Raw genomic sequence first — 22,305 nt, 5'->3', positions numbered from 1 at the left:
AAACTGTCTCTAGGCTGCAGCTCTTTCTCAGGCTGTCTATGACAAGGGGAACACCAAACAAAAGTTTCGGTTTTATTGCCATAAAATACCACAAATCTGAAGCTGCCCCTCAGTTGCCACAGAGACGGTTATGGAGACCACAGATCTTGTATCAACCCCCATTCTGTGGAGAAACATTGTAGAGAGGGGGGGCATGACAGAATGGACGGGCCGTTATCCAGGTTGCTCATTTCCAGAATCTCTACGCGCGCACAAAGTCCTGATTGACATGTGACCCAAAGATGCAAGAGTAAAGAGTAAAACGGATTACTAGAAATCATGATAATGAGGCCAGTATTCCTTTACTAATAAGCAAAAGTACAGCACCATAACAGAATAATGTTGTTGGCTACGACTCGGGCTATAGTTTTAGAAGCTGAATTTTATTTCATTTTTCAAACAGATTTCCTTTCAGCACAAAAACCTTTCTCCCTCCAGTGCCATCCCAAACAGTATTAGCTCACTTCTCACTCTTTCCAGCTGCAGAGCCCTCTGCTGGCAGCATGAAGCATGAGCCGCAACTTGACATTACACCCAAGAGTCTGACATTTGGAGAAATCTGAGATGATAACTTTAAAATGGGTGAATAGCTTTTTACGACCAAGTTTTTCATATGGATAGCAATCCCAATGGATTAACTATAATTTGCTTCGATAACTAATCTTTGTTTAAGATTGTAAATGATAATCAATATACCTATACATTATTGGATCCAAGAAAAAAATCAACAAAAGAATTGATAGTACCCAAAATGAGAAGAGAGTATTACTAGAATGTATGTGTTAAAATACAAACATTGGGAGTTCCGTGCATCTGTTTTCTCTTTACCTACATGGTAAACGTGTTTGTTTATCTTCTATTGTACTTCATGGGGATATCATCAAGTTTAAACATAAGGAGTGTTTTGCTAGTTAAAGGCCCTTTCAATAAACTCTGAATTGCTTCCTGTCCCTTGCTCCCTAGAAACGAGTATGTGAGAACAGATGAGGTGTTGATGTTGAAGATAGCTTATCTCTGAGGCTAGATCTTTTGCTGCTTTATGAGTTCAGAATCGGCCTGCAGGAAGTGTAGACAGTTTGACAGGAGAGTCGTAATGAATAGAACACTCTTGTTTTCAGAAGTAAAACAAGATTAAATTCCAAGGCCAGTTGAAAATCTCAGGGTCTAAGTAGAATGTTCAGTAAATCTGGAAATCTGTATCACATTTCGCTGGTGTGAAACAATCCATTCTTATGAAAGAATTTCTGTCCAGCAATTCATAGTGCTTTGGGATTAATTTGGAGAGCTGAGAGTTCTGGTTTAGAATTGCACCTGGCTAGCAATTTCTAGTCCACAGTTTTCCACTAAGGTGATTTTTGAAAAGTGATAAAAACCTCAGAAAAACAGAACTGAGGTCTCTATTATGCCAGGTTTTCTTTTTCTTTTGGGTCACCAACCAGCTCCCAGATCATGACACAGAGACTTCTTATTAGTTATGAATGCTTGGCCTAGCTTAGGCTCACTTCTGGCTAGCTCTCTTAACTTAAATTAACCATTTCTCTCTATCTACCTTTTCATTGAGGCTTTTTACTTTTCTTTCCTTCTGTATACTTTACTTTTACTGCTTCTTGTGTCTGTCTATTTGGTTTCTGCCCCAAATATGTCTCTCTCCTCCCTCTTCCCACCTTCTCTCCTCTTGTTCATATTTTAAGCCTAGATTTCTCCTCCTACATATTATCTCTGTCTGCCAGACCCGCCTATTCTTTCTCTGCTTAGTTATTGGCCATTCAGCTTTTTATTAAACCAATCAGGTGCTTTAGGTAGGCAAGGCGAAGGAAATGCAACACATCTTTACGTAAACAAATGCAGCATGAACAAAAGTCTCTATATGTAAAGCATAACACACCTGTGCTCAGCGGCAGCATAAACAAATACGACACATCTTTACATAAATATTCCGAGGTACTCTGTTAGCAAGAATCCAAGACTTCCCTGCTGCCTTCAGAGGATTCGGCTCACTTTTGAGGCCTCCCTGAAATCAGAAACCACTGTCACCCCGATCTTGTTCCTAGTTCCCTGTTTCCTGTTCCCAGTGATTAAAGCAACTGCAAGATTGACACCAGAGAAGAACTGAGGGGCTAGGCTCAGCTTTTGTTGCACCGTGAAGTCTCCTCTACTATGTCCGTGTGAATCTTTTCATATCCGTTAGGAAATTTAGAGACCTGAGCACGAAGTTGATGAAGATTGGTGAGACCGTGTTGAGTCCTGAGAGGTGCATTGCTCATGAGCACTTCTGCGGGGCTGGAGACAAACAGCATGAGCTTTAGTTCATCCTTGCGTGCTTCTCTGTCTTGTTGGGCAGCGGATCCTGCAGTCATTGCTGGACCCTATAATTAGCAAATTACAGACAGGAGCCTAAGGAGCCTCAACTAGCAAAGTGAATCCAGTCGTGGCACCCACCTCCTGCCTATTGTAGCAATTTCCCCCATAGGTTTGGAGCATGTGAACAATGATAAAGTGTTACTGCTATCTCTGTAGCAGAATACTATCATTCTGAATATGCTCCTTTGACAAATGTCATAGACTAGGTGGCTTACAACACATTCTTGTACTCACACTTTAGATAAGAGCACCAGCAGATACAGTGGGGTGAGAATTTCCTGGTTCTAGGTAGTGTCTTCTTACTGTGTCCTAATATGGCAGGAGGGGCAAAGGGTTTTGCTCTGCTACTTTGCACTGATACCTCATGTCCTAACTAAGATTACTATTGCTGTGATGAGCCACCATGACCTAAACAAGTTTAGGAGGAAACGTTTATTTTGCTTACACTTCATAACACCATTCATCAGTGAAGGAGGTCAGGGCAAGAGCTCAAACAGGGCAGGAACCTGGAGTCAGGCACTGATGTGGAGGCCATGGAGGATGCTGCTTACTGGCGTGTTCATTGTGACTTGTTCAGTCTGCTTTCTTATAAAACCCAAGACCACCAGCCGAGGGGTAGTACCACCTACAGTTATTCAAATGTTTTTTTTTGTTTGTTTGTTTGTTTGTTTGTTTTTTTGATTTTCGAGACAGTTTCTCTGTAGCTTTTTTGGTTCCTGTCCTGGAACTAGCTCTTGTAGTCCAGGCTGGCCTCGAACTCACAGAGATCCGCCTGCCTCTGCCTCCCAAGTGCTGGGATTAAAGGCGTGTGCCACCACCGCCCGGCTCCAGTTATTCAACTGTTAAGAAAATGTCCTACAGGGTTGCCTATAGCCTGGCCTTATGGAGGCATTTTCTCCATTGAAGTTCCCTCCTCTCAAATTTGACATCAAATTAACCAGCCCACCTCTTAAAACATCACTTCCTAATTTTCACACTAGATCCAGTTAGCATTTCTGCATAGGAATATGAGGGGGCAAGATCTTAGCCACTGAAAAACCAGGCCAAAAATATGGGCTGCTCTCCAGAATGCAAAGAGATAGAAACCGAAATCAATTCAAGAAAATTAGTAAAATCTGACCGAGGGTGATAAAGTACAGCATTGGAAAGAAGTTGGACAAGCTAAGGAACTAGTTGAGTAAGTGAAAATGCTGCAGTGTAGTGAGTCTGTACCCAAGTCAGCAAAGAGGAAAACTGAGATAGTGAATATCCAGTGTTGTAGGAGACTAACTCAGGGAGCTCTCAGCGAGTTAACCTGAAGGTTAGAGGCACAGGGATAAGACACGATGAGAGATGTCCTCACGAAGAACAGAGAGAAGTATTGCTGGTGTTCCTTAGAAATATAGAAAGCCAGTAGGTATTATCAAAAACATAATGGAAGAAAAATTTCTTAAGCCATAAATAGATGATAGATAGATAGATAAAAAGACCCAACTGTGTAGATTCTATTTAAGATGGAGAGAAACAGGTCATAACTAAACAAATCTTATCAACATTTTTAATATAATCCCATACACTCTTCAGAATTCCTAGTCACAAATACAAGTGAGAACAGTTATACCTCAGTAATATTCTTCGATTATAACTTTTTCCAGGATTTTTACACTACTGTAACACCTCAGCCTCGGAAATGAACCTCAGCTGTGCTTCCTAGAATAGTCTCTCGTGTTTCTGGAGAAGTCCCTGCCTTAGTCTTGGTCCTTGCCTGCATGTCTTCTGTTAGCCTGATTGTCCACCAACACCACAGAAATCAGCCTTGCCAGTGCTGTTTTCATCCTATGGTTTTTAGATCCTTACACCCCCCTTGGCAGTTATAGCCACCATTGTGCCTTAAGTGAGGCTTAGCAAGTTCTTACTAAAGGCTTACCCATAGCAGAATAATGTTTAACTTCAGAGAAAATTTACTCATGGCTAGCAGAAACATTGTCTTTCATACTGTAGCACCCAGTCCCAAGCTTGCCAATAAGGGGACTCTGAAGAATGGCCTTTTTAGCCTGTAGGGTGACACCTTGCAGGTGCTTCCCCTACCCTGAATATACTGTGTAGCTTCTGTGAGCATGTCCTAGTTTCCTGGGGAGGGGAGGCACAGTTCAAGTTTTAAAAGACTTCACATGCCTAGTAAATACTGCTAAACTTAAATAGCTTTCTTCTTTTGGATGCTAAGAATTATTGGGAATTCTGTACTTGGTTACCACTTTTTCCTTTGTCAAACTAGCATCTTCACCTGGGCTTCTTCTTGGTCTGAAACAGGTTGAGCAATATCATAATGTCATTTTCCATGGCCCGGAAGGAAGTTTGCAAGACTACATAGCACACCAGCTTGCCCTCTGCATGAAGGTATTGTGTATTTTCACACCATTTCATTTTCTTTGAATACTGGGAAGAATATAGAGTTAATGTCCCTGCTTTATCATCACAGCACAGACAGATGGCTGCAGGATTCCCCTGCGAAATAGTGAGAGCTGAGGTGGATCCAGGCTTCTCCAAGGAGCAGCTAGTAGACGTGTTCATCAGTAGCGGTAAGGCCTTGCAGAGAACTGGCGTGATCTTCGCTGAGCCGTTCCGGGGAAATCTTTATAGTTGCGATGCTTTTTACTTTCTTCCTGTTGATTAAATTAAAAATTGACATGAAAATTGGAAGCCCAAGTGAACAGTATTTCTGTCAATGCCACAGTGCTAATTGGTCATCTTGAGTTTTCTTCTTGATTTCTATAAACCACTGGCTGTTCTAACATATGATTTGGCTGTCTACAGTAGTATAGCAAGAGAAGAGGTAATGGAAGCTGCTCCCCTTAGTAGGATTGGATATTGCATTTTGATATCACCTAGAACTGCTGCTGCAAGGTGATACAGCAAAAGAAACTGATGTGTAGTCAACTTTGCCACTCACACATTTCCTGCAATGATGTATTCATCATCCTCATACGTGGAGTAACTTCTGTCTGACCATGGGTGTGCCATTGATTAGCATTTTTTTAAATACATTACACGCACCAGTTAACTCATAGGATCTCTACAACAGTGCTCTGCACGTAGTTCTCACTGTATCTGTTCCCACAAATAGGGTAGCAGAACCACATGTAAACATGTAAGATGAATTATCCGTGAGGCCTTTCACGGCTTGACACCCCAAGTTCACCACAGATGCGGTCAACGTAACCCCGCAGGGCACAGCTGTGAGACATAGCTGAAATGGGCTCAACCTCAGTGGCAAGGCGGTCTAGCCACAGGCATAACTGGGGGAGGAACTGTAAGATTCAGAGAGGAGAAGTTGGGAAATTGTGCTTGTGAATAGAGAGGGCTCTTCCTTGTCTTTGGAGCTGTGATGAACGGTGTTACCCCATGGATCAGGACTCAACTATAGACCAAGCTTAGCAGGATAGAAACCACCTTCGGTTTTTAAGTCATGAAATAAAGTTTAAATCAAATTTGGAGACCAACTAAGGCTTCTTTCAGCCTCAAAGTACCCTTTGAAAGTAGGAAAATCTAGAATCTTAGTGTCTGTCCGCTGCACCAGAAACCAGGAAATAGATACAGAACAATATTTTCTTACATACTATTTCAATTATAGATAACATTTGTTAGGTTCCACTCTTGCATGCCCTATACTAAAACTTTCTTTGTAACTGGTCATTCAGTGTCCCTGCTTAGTAATCTGGAAAGCACTTGAGATGATGTTGTAGGTTCTCTCCGCGGATGCCACAGCAATTACAAATACAGAAAGAAATCCCGTATTTGGCTTAGCGACCTGTAAGGATCAACAGTTTTCTTCAATTTTTAATAACAAAGTGAAGATCAAAATGGTGATGTTTGTCTGCTGTGCCTTTGACTACAGTGACTGTCAGCAGCATGAGTACTTTGGGTCCCTCTGTGGCCTTTCCCTCTTGGCTCTAAGTTCTGCCAAATCTGCTTCTGCTACCGCTGCTGCTGTTCTCTGTACCCCCTCCCTGCTCCCCTCCCTTCCTACCCCATCATCTCTTCCTCAAGTGGCTCTGAGGCCTCATTAGCCCTCTTCATTTGCCTTGCTGCTGCTGCTGCTCCATCACGTCCTCCTCAGAGGATCACTCTAGGAGACAAAAACTTTCATAAGTTCTTCCTGGTATTACACTCTAAAGACTCAAGAATAGAAATTGAAATTCTTAGAATGCTATGTCAAGAACGTTGTGTCTGGCAGGTCATCTTATGCCTATTTCTCTGGATGCTTACAACTCCCTTCCCCCTGCTCATTCTTTCAATAGGACCCACTGAGTTTGACTAATGGCCAGTAAGGAGGTGGTGTGGAATGCACCTCAGTGGAGTAGGTGGGGCTACCATGACTTATGAGCAGTGCAAAGCATATCCAGTGAGCCCCAAGGGTTCATGGGTCTATGGGTGTCTGTGCTTTCTTTATGCAGAAAGAGATATCCAGGAAGAATCTTTTGGTGGTGGCGGACTGATAGAAGGCCTCAGGGGAAGGGAAGGTGGATCTATCCAGCTAAAAAGGCCTGCTGTACCCTAGCTTTCAGAATAACAGGGTTATAAGACTTGTCTGTCAACTGCACTGTTGCCTTTCTATCAAGAAGTGCAAGTGATCGGATGGCATTATAGAGGCACACACTGATATCTCACAGATGTTCTATGTGCCAGTGGGTCTTAACCTTAGATAAATCCCTTGGATTTGACCAGCATTGGAATGGTGAGTTTTATCTTCCACCAAGCTATGCATGTATTTATTCTTGTCTATGTGTCTAAGAGGTAAAATGTAAAGACAGCCGAAAAGAATGAATAAAGGAGCAGAAGAAGCAAGAAGGGCAGAAGCTGAATAAACTTGGCTTTAAGAATCCAAAACTTACATGGAGAATAAAATGGAGCCGGTGAAGGAAGGAGTAAGAATAAAAGAGCTCCAGGAAACATGAAGGGGCTCAGAGAGTCGCATTAATCAGTTGTGTCGTATCGTTCACGATGACATTTTCCTTCTCGTTTTACCTTGCGGGAGAGTCACATCCCATGACTCTGTCGTTTGCTAGGAAAGTGTGAATACATACTGCCACTGGCTCAGGTTCCTCTGCAGTGCAAGGTATGACGCGGGGTCATCAAGACAAATGGGGTTTTAAATTCTATGTGACACAATGTGGGGAACAAAGAAAAACTTAAAGGCTAGATCAGTATTTTCAAATAATACTGAATTCCTTGGAGAACTCTCCTGTTTAGAAGTAAAGAACTGAACAATATTACTGTAGTAATGGTAGATGAATATGCTAATCAAAGTCTCTGTAAATGAATCTACCTCATTGGGCCCTGCATCACCAGAGACTCTTTGAAGGCCTTGCCTGCAGTCAGTTCCCATTTTGTCCCACTGGAGCATTGTCCCTATAGGGACTGGAGTAGGCGGTGTACAAAAGGGGTTATTTTCATTCCCCAAAGGGGTGATTATAAACTTGGGGTTTAGCGACAATTGTGGTAGGCTATTTTCAGACTAAGCAATGCTGCTGTTGAAACAACCATGTAGGATTTTAATTGAAAGTTATTCCAAGCAGAGGCTTAGATCTGAACCCCAGTATCCAATTAAGATTGCCAGTCTCTACAGGAGAGGAACAGGGCCAGGGCAGTCTACGTTCGGAAGGTATAAAGAATAGTTTCAGAAGTGAGCTTTGAAGTAGCATAGAGCACAGGGGTCTCAGAGGGTCGGATTTCAAGCTCCAGGATAAAAGGAGTCCACAGCCAGAAATAAAGTGCGTGAGTGGCTTTCATTCTTGTCTAGAAATCTGCCAGGCTGGGAAACCTTCAAACTCAAACTTTGGTAATGAGTTCTCACTGAGATTCGTGAACATTTGGATATGCAACTGCGCTAAGTGATCTGAGCTAGGTATGTGCTGTTTCTCTAAGAAACCAACTTGGCTGGTCTCAGAGAGATGGATGAAGGAAAGTGGTCACAGAGGGAAGACAGGGGCTAGGCGGCCAGCAACGTTAAAGACACTTTTCACCAGTGGTACCCCCACTACCTTGATGGGACCTCATGACAGACCAAGATGGGCATAGATGAGGGAGACACCTATGAACAGCAACACTCACCCTTAATTCTGAGAGTCTGCTGTAAATTAAGTCAGCAATACAATCTCTCCTAGTGGATCAAGAAAATGAACCTGTCTTTCCCTGCGCATCTTCCTGTACTCTTGCACATCTACAAGTTCAGTTATTGCCAGTGTGATTCCACCTCCTTACTCCCTCTTTATCTCTCTTCCGTGGCTGTTGCTCCTCAGTTCGGAAACGTCAGACCTTACTCCCCATCATCTTATTCGCTTTCCCGGTACAGTGATGGCCGCGTGCTCACCGCCTCTATGAACTATACTGCCTCTTCTTCGGTGGGAAATGCAAAGTTGTCTTTTGAGTTTTCTCTCTGCCCACCTCTGAAGGTGGAAGGTGGACTTACTGTTTCATCTCCTAATGCTCTTCTACTTTTATGGGCCTTGGTAGAGGCCTCTTCTTTTGCCTTCAGCACATCGGTTAGAGATCTTGTTTCTTTTCTCTTTGTTTTTTTTCTTGCAACTCTCCTGACGCTGAATGAGACCTCAGAGCAGGAGTCAAATCCTCTTGACCCCCATCCTGAACCGTTTCTTTATCCCTAATCTCAAACGTTTTCACTGATCGTCAGCAGTGCTGATGAATTCCCTCACATTTCTCTGTCTCCCACAGCTCATTTCTGTCCCTAGTGGGCAGTGCAGCAGATCTAGGCCCTGGCAGGACCTTCTTGTCACCGGGAACATTTAGGGAGTGCCAGTGTCCAGTACATCTGAATAGAGATTCATCAAAATCACTGGTAATGCAGGGGATGGAGCATGAGCACAGAGTGTAGAGCAGCTATGCCACGGAGGTGAAGTGGCTGCTTGAGCCCATTGAATTAGTTTGAAGCCATTCGCTCTGAATTCCCCACCCAGACACTTCTCTCTCAGTGTTGATTCAATATACCAGTCCCTTCTGAGACTAAAGTGTAACCAGCCAAAGGAATTCTACGTCCACCATGTCTTAAAGGTAGATGGCCTTCTCACATCTGTCCGCTGCTAAAATGCCACTCCTCATACTAACCCTCATCCAGAATGGCTTCCTTCTTCCGCTCCCCCGAGACATAACCATTAAGCCTGTAGCACCCATCACAAGGAAACACCTGGATGAACATTTGTTGAAATGTAATTAAGTTTTCCTGTACATGCTGGCTGGCACAGCGGCATCAGAGCCCTTTAACAAAGCCTTACACCTAACACAAATCAGAGGAAATCTGCACTTCCTCAGAACTACGTTACAGGAAAAGAAATGTAAGCCATTGGATAGATAGGTTGTGGTCTTTTGTTTTTTATTACTAAATAGAAGAGGTCTATTTATTGTTACCAATTATAAGTTTCCTTCCTTTCTTTGTTCGTTCCTTCCTTCCTTTCTTTCTTTTTCTTTTTGGAACAGGGTTTCTCTGTCTATCCTTGGCTATCCTGGAACTTGCTCTATAGACCAGGCTGGCCTCGAACTCACAAAGATCTGCCTGCCTCTGCCTTCCTGATGCTAGAATTAAGGGTGTATGCCACCACCACCCAGCCCAATTATAATTTCTTATACTTCTATAGTATACACATGCATATGTGTGCATATATTACAATTATTTACTTAAGAAAGGCTCTCACTACGTAGCCCTGACTCTCTTCAAACTCGGCCTGGGCCTTTACTGCTGGTCACATACATGTATTTCTGAGATAATGTTTGAATCTTGAGAAGCATAAGTTGTCATTGTTACCAGACTGCTGTAAAGAAGATCACATCAGTCGATACTGTGATGCCCAGCCCCCAGTGCAAGGAAATTGAGAGATGGCTCTTATTTCTAGCCTAGTTTTTAAAGATGTTTAGCTGAAGAGGTTCACTTACATTGTTCAGGGATTCTTTTGAGAATGAAAATCCATTGTAGCTATAGTGATGAGAAGAAAGTACAGAAGTTTCTCCCATGAGTGTTCACGACAAGTAGAATGTTCCACAAGTGCTTCCAATTGGTTGTTCCTCACTGAAGGTTAACTTGACTAGGACCAAAACTTCTGAAGTTTTCTAAGAAGTTAAATGCAGTCATTTCTTATTAACTGTCATTTAGGAATTGCTGTTTTTATATTTTTACTGAAGCAGAAATGACATGGTCGTCGCCAGGCCTTGTGTTGAGTAGGTTTTGTATGCCGGCTTATTTGCTCCCTGTTAGTAGAAAGTTCCCACTGAACTCACATCTTTCTGCTTGGGTTGATATGTAGTCATCTCTGCTCATCCTGAGTGGAAGGAAGGGTAAGAATGGAGACGCTGGATTTGATTCCCTCCTCAACTGTTTCTGGAACCTTAATCTGATCACTTCTGAGGGCTAGGGCATGCTTACTTCTCCAAAGCCTTGCCTATTCAGGCTATGAACATCTTATATATGTATGATTTAAAGGACATTTAAGGCTGTTAACCTTTGATATTATGAAACATACACAAAACACCACATAAAGATAACGATCAAAGAGTAATTTTGACTAAATTAACCATTTAGCCACTGAACAAGCCGAGAATTTAAATACCTTCAGCTTCCAGAATGTGCATACATGCCTCCTCTTGCTCACAAAGCCTTGCTTGCAGCCACATCACTCTCATTTGTATAATAATTTTTTAGTATTTTTGGAAGTGTTAAGGAAAGAACCTAGGGCCTCCCGTTCACCAGGAAAGCATTTTACTGTAGAGCCCCACCTCATGGTTTAATGTGTTTTTATGGTCTTGTTTCCTGCTTATAAATCCACAGATTAAACATTTTTCAAACTTTATATAAGATGAAATCATATTTTATATATATATATATATATATATATATATATATATATATCTTTGGTGACTTGATAATGTATCATTTGTGACAGCTTCCTGTATTCTCAGAGTTATCATTTCCAGTGTGGGAATGACAACTTTTATTTGACCGAGCCCTTGCTAGTGGTGGTGGGTGGATGCCCAGGGTTTGCTATGTATGAGGGGTGGCATGCTGTGTTTGTTTTCAGCTGTGTTGCATAATGCTGTGCAAGTTCCTGAACCTGCAGCTGTGACCCTCCGGTATTTTCAGAGCGTGCCCACCACACAACATTTCCTGTGAACACTGTCTTCTTAGGTTTGCATCTCGTGCCAGTTTGTGTAGGCTTTGCAAAGGCATTGACCTCAAATCTTGCTTCTGACCGCAGCTTGTCTGATCCCAGTGAAACAGTCTCCTATTAAGAAGAAAATAATCGTCATCTTAGAAAATTTGGAAAAATCTTCATTATCCGAGTTACTGGGGGACTTCTTGGCACCTTTGGAAAACCGCAGCACTGAAAGCCCGTGCACTTTCCAAAAAGGTAAAGGGTGGGGCAAGCTCGCTAGCAAGCCAGGTGTGGCATCATCGCCGCTGGTTGGGCCTAGGCGTCGTTAGAGGTTCTTAGCGTTTTATTCGGGAATAGAATAAAAGCCCACATGACTCACAGAGTGGTTGGGAAACTTTACTCAGAACCAATAGTGTAGATTAGAAAGGATACATCTTCAAGATTCCTGCTGGGCCACCTGAGTGAAGCACAAGGGTCCTGATTTTTGTTTGAGGTTTCTTTTGATGAAACCCAAGGGAAGTATGAGCTTGGTTGCTAAGGGGTAGTTTTCTGCTTTGATGAGAGGATTTGGAATATATAAGCTTTTCTCATTCTGCATGTCCCTTCCCACAATGCATCTGATTTTAGTAAGAGGTCCAATTATGCATAGGTATGAGAGAGTAAATAGGGGATTCTCCCTCAAAGTTCACCTGACAAGATTTTAACGTCCTGTGCAAGCACCCCAAACCCTTCTAGGCTGAAGCTAGCTTTGCTCATAGTTCTCGGGTGGTATTCCAGGATGGGTTAGGATAGAAAAGGAGCCTTATCAAGGGTCCTGCTAAGGAGAGCAAGTTAGTTCCATTCTTTAAAGCAGGTATATCGCTCAAGACAAATTCAGGTTCTAGGTTGCTGCGCACATTGTTCTGAGAGAAATGTGTGTCTAGCCCAAGCCGCGGGGAGTCCCAGGTTGCTAAGTTATTCCTTGTGCTTACACGTCTTGGTGTACCTCCAATCTTTCTGTCCTCAAAGTACAAGTTACATTCCCCCGTGTTCTTGATTTGCACTGGCACCAAGCATAAATAGCTGAGGCTGAATTATGGCTTGGCTTCTTTTAGGAAACGGCGCGTCCGAATGCTATTACTTCCACGAGAACTGCTTTCTGGTGGGAACCCTTGGCAAGGCCTGTCTCCAGGGTTCTGACTTGCTGGTACAGCAGCACTTCCGCTGGGTGCAGCTGCGGTGGGATTGTGAGCCCATTCAAGGCCTGCTGCAGAGGTTCCTGCGAAGGAAAGTGATGAACAAGGTAACAAACCTAAGCTGCCACCTGCCAAGGTGGGAGGGGGAGTGTCTACCTGGGCTTGAGTTCCGCTTACAGTGTGGGCCAGGCTAGGATCCTCTGTGAGCATCTCAGGGCTGAGCGCGAGCAAAGGATGTGGAACTCACAACAGCCTCTGCACCGAGCCAAAAGACAAGAACATGGGGATGGGTTTCCAGTTCCATTATTAGAGAATGCATGTCGAAATAGTAATGTTTGGGGATAATATCATGTATAAGAAACAAGTTAACAGTTTTTACTAGTGTTATCAATAGCTCTTAAGGAATCCCACCAAGCTCTGAAAGTTATAAAGTGTTTGATCTGAAAATTAATCACTGTACTTAAAGAAAACTCATTGATGCCTTAGAGCCAGAGGGCATCACCCTACTGCTTATGCCATTTTAATAGACACACCTTTTACACTATGGTGGGAAATGGTTAAGTGTGCTTGTTTTCAGAATAAAAATATTTATTTTAAAGTTTCTCATATATAAGAATAGTGCTGTGTTGACCAAATGTAAAATATTATTATTTAATAGTCTGTGAATGGACCGACATCTGAGTATCAGAGTAGATTTATTACAACAGAACTTCATTTGCTAGAGTTTTCTCCCTTAACCCCATGCACAGGCAATTGTTAAGAGAACATCATTATTTTAACAATATCATATTCTAAGCCACTGATAACAAAACAGCTCTCCTCACCCAGGCGGACCTTTGGCTGTCCTTTCAAGACCAAGATGATACTTGACACCATGCCCTCTCTTCAAGGCATGCAGAGGCAGAAATTATAGGAGAGTTACATGTTATGTCAACTTCTTATTACCACGGAGAAAAGCAAATCTTCTAAAGATTCGCAGAATCCTACAAAGTTTCTCCTTAATATTGCAGTGCCTGTAACTGCCTACCCCATAGTTCTGGGCTATAACTAGAGCACCTGTGCAAGACCCAAAACTCTGTCTGCAGCGGTTACCACAATTCTGTCAGTGTGTGGGTGTGCGCACTTCTGCGTGAGTGTGGGGAGGGGCAGATGGGAAGATGACCTGTGGTCATTCAGTGATTTGAACTGGGATCTGAAATTTCTAGTTTGAGAAATCTTCTGCCTAGTCGTGAATATATTCTTTTTGCCGAAGCAGTCACTAGGTGACCTCAGTAAGAAGAAAGAAAAGTAGGGAAAAAAAAAAAAAAAAAAAAAAAAAAAAAAACCTACAATCTGAAGTTTTTCAAGTTACTGATACTTTCATTAATATTAGCACTGTTAATAATCATGTGCCTTATTAATTAAAATAATTAGTTTAATTAATTAAGATTTATGGTTAATAATGACTAAAGGTAGTTTTTAGTAAGTGTTTTATGTCCTTAGCCTTGGCACACTCCCTGCCAGCTCTCTGGTAAACAGAGCAGCAAAGGAGCTCCTGCTGCCCTCGTCCTCGGCATCTGAAAGTGGGGTATGGCACCGAGGAAGGGGGCAGCAGAGGAGTGATGTGTTTCATTTCCCAAGCATCACTTCCAAGGCTAATAAAATAGATTCCCTGCACTGAGCACACAGTGGGAACAAGCGGTCACTGCAAAATCTTGGAGTGCAGAAAGCCGAACCCTTGCAGGCATTTAGAGGCATGTTTGCATTTGATAATAGTGTCTTCTCCCAAATCTTTCAGAGATTCAGGAAATACACCTATCAAGATTCTTAGTAATATTTAATAAAATTATTTAATAAAAATAATTATATTTTAGAGAGAAGTTAACATTTAGCTCTAATTGCAGTGCTGCTATTAGGATTCTTGCTAGAAGAAAAGTGAGGGATGGGAGTTTTGGCTTTTTTGTTCTTTTTTGTCTTTTGAGGAGGATGGAAGTCATAAAGGAGGCAAAGCTACAAGTAGCCCAGCGTAGCAACTTGGCTGAACTACTGTTAACCCTGACAAGGTCTTTCCGTCTTCCTTGGCCAAATCATCCCCTTCATGTAGAACTTACCAATGTTTGCATTCATCTTCTGTAAATGATACTTATTTGTTCTTAAAAATATTCAAAATTTAAGCAATTTTTGATCATATCCGTCCACCACTCCCTCTCTTATCTCACACCATGCTTCCCTCCCAACTTCCTGTCCTCTATTTTCTTGTTAATAACACACTCAGGGATGCTCAGATGTTTGAGGGGAGGGGAGGGCCGTCCACTTGGCCAGGGGCATTTCCCCAAAGCAGAATGATGTGCCTTTAAGAAAGGCCCTAGCAAGTCATCACCCTTGCCCGGTGATGGAACTATGGTGGACAGTTTTCATTCAAGAGAAATTTTTAAATATATCACTTGATGTATTTTAAATGTAAACATCAAGTGATATATTTAAAAACATACTCAGTGCATGGGAGTCCACCTACCCAGATGGCTCAGGTTGAAATGCCTAAACTCTTGTCTTTGTAAATATAAAGATAGCAAGGCTTCATAGTTGCTTTAAGGGATGTTTTATAACTTAATTAAATTTTCTTAAATAATTTAGTTGGCCTTTAAAACTTTAAGAATTTTTGCTATCTTGCAAATAAATCTTCGTAAATACTCAATTAATGCATAAAAAAGACCAGAAAATTAAGATCACAAATCCAGTGATTCAAATGTTTTCCCAATTCTTGTATTCTTTTTATAGACAATAAAGGTCTATCTTAGCCACACACCAAAAACTCAAGTGGCTGCCGTGAAGTGGCAGCCTCCATTTCAGTCAGGGAGCTTGGTGAGGGTCTATGATCTGAACTCAGATCTTTCTCATTAAAGCGGGAGCCAGGAGAGCTCCTTCAGCAGTCACTGTGTGTGCCGCTTGCCTGAGTGCATGCCTATGAAGTGAGCTTACCTGACACTCATAACTTCTGACTCTTGGCACTTCACCCTGGACTAAAGTCAGCTGATTAAGATGTCACCCTTCCTGAAAGGTGGAGCTATGAATCTGATGACCACCACCAGGTTAGACCCAGGGCCCAGTGCTGACTGAGTGGGCATAGCACTAAGATGTCCATCCCAGCAAAGAGGTGGCTGTGGAAACGTAGGAGGTGTGCTCTAGGGCTGGTAAACAGGAAGGCCTCTCTCATGGAACACTTTTGGGATGAGCTGATCTGTGCTTTAAGCCTAGCTGAGACTGGGGCTTCAGACAACAGATCCCCAGTTGCAGCAAATCTTGAACAAAGGAGGAAATGTGTTGGGGCCTGAAGCCCAGTATAACAGGAGAGCTGGCACCAAAGCAGCCAGCTTCAGTTGATAACAGGTAGCTTGGTCATTTGTAGAAGGTCATCGCTTTTTCACCCATTTGTGTGTGTGTACGTGTGCGTGTGCACACATGGAAGCCGGAGGTCAGATTTGCTGCTATTCTGTAGATGGTGATCACTTTATGTTTAGAGACAGACCTGAAGCCTTTACTTACCTAGGGTCTTCCCAGTAGATTAAGCTGGCTGGAGGCCCCAGGAATACATCTCGCTGTGGCTCCCCAGAGCTGGAGTTATAAGCACATAGCACCACACTTAGATCTTTCTGTGTGGGTCTGGGGATTGAACTGATGTCTTCATGCCTGCATGGAAGCCCTTTACTGACGTCACCAGGCACTTCACCCATTCTGCTATTTGGCAACAATACCAACAACCATCCTCCTACTTCTCTGTTGCGTACAGAGTACTATTTCAGACTCTCCCAGCTAACAAGTGTCCTTCATATTCTGCAAGAGATGAGCTTAAATTCCATCTCATTTTTTGTTTTGTTTTTTGTTTTTCGAGACAGGGTTTCTCTGTGGCTTTGGAGCCTGTCCTGGAACTAGCTCTGTAGACAAGGCTGGTCTTGAACTCACAGAGATACGCCTGCCTCTGCCTCCCCAGTGCTGGGATTAAAGGTGTGCGCCACCATCGCCCGGCCTCCATCTCATCTTTTAGATTTCCTAACTGCTCTGTACTTAGACGATTCTTCTTTTGGATAATGATACCTGAAGCTTGGATCTCTACTTAAAGATTGCAGTCTGGAAGAGATCTTGGGCTTAATGAGCCTGTCCCAGATAATTTATTTAACAGATGGTAAAACGTATCAGCAACCACAGAGGGAAGGTATTTGGAGTGTGGTGTGCTGCTAGCTAGCCTCCCTCATACTTCCTGGTCCCTGGAACTAACGGCTGACTGCTGACTCCCTATTAGCTCAGGACACACCTTTGCTTTTGTTCTGCTCTATAGTTTCTGAGCACGCAAAGTACACTGAGGTGTAGCTCACCGGGAAAGCGTATCGTTTGTGTGTAGAGGCTTGGGTTCCCAGCACCCAAAGTAATGAAATTTGACTTTACAATGTTTTATTTTCCTTAGACGTGATAATTAGTGCTTATAAACAGAAGGCGTACAAATATAAATCTACTATGACATCTAAGTTTCTCAGCATCCCTACAAAATTGTGCTTATGCTAAATGAATATGCATCAAGGAAATAAAGACATATAATAGCTGTAAGACCGATTTGTCAGAAAGACTCCTGAAGGAAACTGCAGCCTTTAATGCACTACCAAGTGATAATCGCCCTTCCCATAACAGCCATTTTGCAAACTGAGACTTTTTCTACAAGCAGCACCTACACTTTGGAGAGAGAGGTGCACACCTGTGTCTTCAGCTTTTAGGAGTAGGCAAATTCCATTCTCCTTCTGGAAATTATGCTTCTTGATGGGGGTAAATAACAGAGGGATCTTAGGAAGCAGTTTTTGTACTAAGAGAAGGCCGCTTGTTTGGTTCAGGCTGCTCAGCCCCAAAATAATCACACAAGAACATATTATTTAAGTCACTGCTTGGCCCATTAGCTCTAGCTTTTTATTGTCTAACTCTTACATCTTAATTTAACGTCTCTGTTAATCTATGTATCGCCATGTGGCTGTGGCTTCCTGGGTAAAGTTTCAGCATCTGTCTCTGGAAGGCTACAAGGTTTCTCCCTGGCCCCACCCTTTTTTCTCCCAGCATTCAGTTTAGTTTTCCCCCATGTACCTCTATTCCTTGTGCAGGCCCAAGACAGTTTCTTTATTAACCAATGGTATTCACAGCATACAAAGGGGAATCCCACATCAGCAGTTTATTAAATAGAAATTAAGAAACAAAAAATACCAATAACAAAAAACCCTCATCCTCCCTGTGGGAGTGGGGGTAGAGTGTGTTTCCATGGAGACTCTGCCCTCCTCCCCCGTAGCATGTAGTCCTGAGGAGGCCACAAAGGGATACCTCCGCTTGCTAGCTGCTGGTCCCCCACCTCCTCCCCATAGAGTTAAGTCTGGCCCCTCATGCTTTCTCGTGATGGAGCTCAGGGGGCATAGCTTGAGCAGAGGTCAGCAACAATGCTGAACTTTAGGAGGAAAAGGAGCACCTGTATCTTAGTGATTATCTGTAACGTTAATAGCAATTTTTTGAGATTTTTCTTTTGTGTGTGTAGGTGTTTGGGCTGCATGTTTGTCAGTGACCACATTTATGCAGTGCCTCAGGAGGCTCAGAGAGGGATCCCCTGAGACTGAAATTACAGACAGTTGTGAGTGGCCATGTGGGTACTGGGAATGAAACCCAGGTCCTCTATGAGAGCAGCCAGTGCTCTTAACCACTGAGCCATCTTGCCAGCTCAGCATCTTTTTAAGTATGATATACCCCTTTATTATTTCTACTAAATATTGTATCCTAATACCATGTTTCTTGATGTTAGAAATAGATGTGTATAGTTAATATATACTTGAAAGTTGCTAAAAGTCGATCATAATTGTATTCACCATTAAAAGTATTTCATGTATATGAGCCGGTGGATATGCTTAGCAGCGTGAACTAATCATTTCACCATACGTACATATTTCAAAACACATCATGTTATGTTATAAATAGAATTATTTTTCAATTATATCTTAACATCAAATTGTGAATGAGCTCTAGCCTTGGCTTTGCCCCTCTTACCTTTGTAACCTTGGGTAAGGTTCTCTTTGTGCCTCGTTCCCCTGATCTGTAAAATGGGGCCAAAATGCCCAGCTTAGTCTTGTGGTGGAAAAGTGCTGTGGAAACACACGTGACGTGACGCTGACATGTGCACATATCTAGGGTGAACGTGGTACCCAGGGGACGACGTTTGTATTTACATATCCCTCCTCCATCCACCCCACGCAGGGGTGCAGTCCGATTCAGCGAGATGTTGATTTGATAGTTTGCTTCTTTAATGTTTGTCTTTAAATGCAAAATGAAAACATTGTATTTCTAAGGCACAGCCCTGTTTTCCACCCATTTCAGTTCAGAGGTCAGCCGCCCTCCCCCTGTGACCCTGTGTGTAAGACTGTATACTGGGCTCTGTCCGTCTGGAGGCAGCTCAACTCTTGCCTGGCCCGCTTGGGTACACCGGAAGCACTTCTTGGACCAAAGTATTTCCTGTCTTGCCCAGTAGTCCCAGGACATGCCCAAGCAACAGTGAAGTAAGTGCCGGTGTTCTTATTTACCTACTAAGTATAGAGGCAGTGTGCTTCTCAGCTTTAATTGTCAACTTGCCACAGCCTAGAGTCATCTGAGGAATCCTTGGTTGAAGAATTGCCAAGATTAGATGGGCCTGTGGGCAAATTTGGGGGGATTATCTTAATTATTGGCACATGCAGGAGGGCCTAGCCCTCTATGGGTGTTACCGTCCCTAGGCAGGTGTTCTTGTACAGTGTAAGAAAACTAGCTAACAGGGTTGGAGAGATAGCTCAGCAGTGAAGAGCACTGAGATTCTTCCAGACCTGGGTTTGATTCCCAGTACCCACATGACAGCTCACAACTATCAGTAACTCTGATTCTCGTACCCATCTGGTTTCCATGGGTATGGCACACACATGGCACATGGATGTAAATGCAAAGAGGACATCTGCTTCCATAAAAATAAAATGAGTCTTCAGAGGGAAGGTAACTAAGCAGGAGTCAGTGGGCAAGCAAGAACACATCTCTCTCTCTCTTTCCGGCTTTGTCTCCTGTCCTGCCTTCCCTTGATGATATTGTGACCTAAGAGTTTAAGAAAACCCTTTCCTCCCCTAAGTCCCATGGTCATGGTAATAGCACAATAACGGGAAAACAGGACCCATGGCAAATTTAGCGTGCTTCAGACGGAGACTGTTGGCAAGACTGTTACAGCTGCCTCCTAGCATTAGCACAGATGTCAATTCTGGACCCCTGCCACACAGTGACCACAACTTGTCTGTTATATATTCTTTCGCTAAGATCAGTAGCAGCTATTCTCTGTGAGCACACGTCGATACACAGCACACCCCTTACTGGAATCATTTATAGCTAGCCACCGAGCCTTCTGGCAAGGTCTCACAAAAGAAACTTCAAGTACTTTCAGCATATGCTCCCGCCAAGTGAGCAAAACCAACATTTAAGGAGGAGTTGACAAACTTCTGCCTTCATTGATTGACATTTACTATATCTCCCTTTGAAGCAACATATAAGAACTATGCTTTAAAAAAAATAAGCGTAATGAATTAGAAAAATAGAAGGAGATGGAAAAGAGGAAGTAAATGGTCACCATTCAGCTCAGCTTGGGAGTGTGTTTGCTTCTGAGAATTCTAACATGCTGAGAAGAAGTCTGTTTGGGGAATACAATGAAGTATCTGCCAGTTGATCGTGGCACATGCTTTTAATCCCACTACTTGGAAGGCAGAGTCAGATGGATCTCTAAGTTACAGGTCAGCCTGGTCTACTACAGAGGGAGTTCTACGACAGTGAGGTCTACATGGAGAACTCAATTCTAAATAAATATCTCTCTCTCACCCTTCCTCTCTCTCTCTTTCACCCTTTCTCCATCTCCCTCCCTTCCTCTCTCTATCTTTCCTCCCTCTCTCTCTCTCCCTCTCTCTCTCTCTGTCTCTCTCTGTGTATGTATGTATGTATGTATGTATGTATGTGTTGTGTGTGTATGTATATCTTCAATGTTGTAAGAAAAGTCACCAATGTAATGAGTTAGTTTGGGAAAAGGAGGGAGATATTAAAATAGACACAGTATTATGTATTGTCTTTTTTTCTGCTTAACAAGCCCTGGCTGGCCTGGAACTCTCATTGTAGACCAGGCTGGCCTCTGCCTCCCAAGTGCTAGGATTGAAGGTGTGCAACACCAAACTGAAACCTATATGTTTGTATAGGTGACAAATATTCCATCATCACAATTAAATGGGGCCAGGATTTGTGTTCTTGTTTTATTTTGTTCTGACATTCAGAGAGCCACAGGATTTTCAGGAACCAATTTTGGCCTTTCCCATGTGGAGTGCAGTCTTTGCACAGGAACTGTGTGGATATGGGGATCCTGTCTCCTTAGCCATATGACGCTATGTCAGCTCACTGTGGTTAGGATATTGGGTGAGAGGCGTGTCGTCACCCACAGCCAGCATGCAGACTGGGCTATATGTTTTAAATAGATTCCCTCAGGTCCTCTGAGTGACATATAGTGACTGAGGCAATGCTGTGTTCGCGTTATAGCTCTGAAAATTCCTCTCCTCCTGTTCCAAAGAGGAATGATGGACAGTTTGCCCTCTCTTTTTCTTAAGGAAAAAAAAAGCATAGCAATCTGTCTGGCTCTTTCCCTCTGCTCAGAAAGAGACATTATCTAGACATTGCAAGTCTCGGGGGAGAGCGCAGAACAAAAGATGATATGAGATGTGCGGAAAGGCCTAAAATGATTGTCACCCTGCCTTTTTTCAAACCTGTCTTCATGCATTCAGCACTCTGGTACATAGTTATTATTGTGAATACTTGAATCTCGGAGACTGAAGGTAGGGTATTTCCCTACATATTCAAGGCCCAGAGCTGGGAAGGGAATGCTTGCCTAAAATACCAAGGGTTCATCAGTACGCTCAGTTGTTTTATTATCTTTCTTAAATTATCTGTAACTAAGTAAGCATTAACAGATTCCTACAGTAAACCAATATTTTAATAGCTATTAAGAATGCCTGAAATTTTATGTGAACATCTGATAGCTTTGAAAATTGAAAATGTTTCTATCCCTGTAGACATTGTTTTGTCTCTACATCCTAAAAGTTATATTAACTTTTGTTATTGTTGTTGTTGTTGTTGTTGTTATTCATATTCTGTTACTAGGTATCAAACTAGATCTTCATATAATGTTGGGCAAGGTCCCCAGCACTTGTAACTTTTAATGCTGCAAGAACATTGACCTTGTAACTTGCACTGATTGTTCCAAGTTCAGGCACAGTAACCATGGTTTACAGCTAAAATACAGGAGGTCTAGCTGAAGCTACATCTGGACAGCCTAATTCTCTGCAGGACTGAGTCATGTACGCACACATGTGTAGTGAGCAGCCCCTGAGTTAGCAGAGACACAATTTGTCACTGATACATCCCAACCCAAATATTAAAATACATGTGTTTCAGCCTGGCAGTGGTGGCACACACCTTTAATCCCAGCACTCAGGAGGCAGAGGCAGGCAGATCTCTGTGAGTTTGAGGCTAGTCTGGTTACAAGAGCTAGTTCCAGG

The 22,305-nt window shown here is 42.7% G+C and overlaps 1 protein-coding gene across 4 annotated transcripts in view; it reads left to right on the top strand.

The window, feature by feature from the left end:
* The window catches only part of Cttnbp2 (cortactin binding protein 2), a 155,931-nt gene that overhangs the window by 119,546 nt on the left and 14,080 nt on the right, over nucleotides 1-22,305 (top strand). For all 4 annotated transcript variants that reach the window (XR_005976420.1, XM_041675315.1, XM_041675314.1 and 1 more), the window contains 5 exons: nucleotides 4,690-4,776; nucleotides 4,859-4,958; nucleotides 11,640-11,792; nucleotides 12,632-12,819; nucleotides 19,082-19,260. Coding sequence is in view for 3 of the 4 variants with exons in the window: in XM_041675315.1 (XP_041531249.1) it covers nucleotides 4,690-4,776; nucleotides 4,859-4,958; nucleotides 11,640-11,792; nucleotides 12,632-12,819; nucleotides 19,082-19,260 (707 nt within the window). In the remaining variant the exon portion in view is untranslated. The remainder of the gene's footprint in view (nucleotides 1-4,689; nucleotides 4,777-4,858; nucleotides 4,959-11,639; nucleotides 11,793-12,631; nucleotides 12,820-19,081; nucleotides 19,261-22,305) is intronic.

This window comes from Microtus oregoni, unplaced genomic scaffold (assembly GCF_018167655.1).
Source record: "Microtus oregoni isolate MIOR12 unplaced genomic scaffold, Mior012 000026F_ref0000081, whole genome shotgun sequence".
NCBI lineage: Eukaryota > Metazoa > Chordata > Mammalia > Rodentia > Cricetidae > Microtus > Microtus oregoni.
This window is presented reverse-complemented; position numbering and strand designations above follow the sequence as displayed.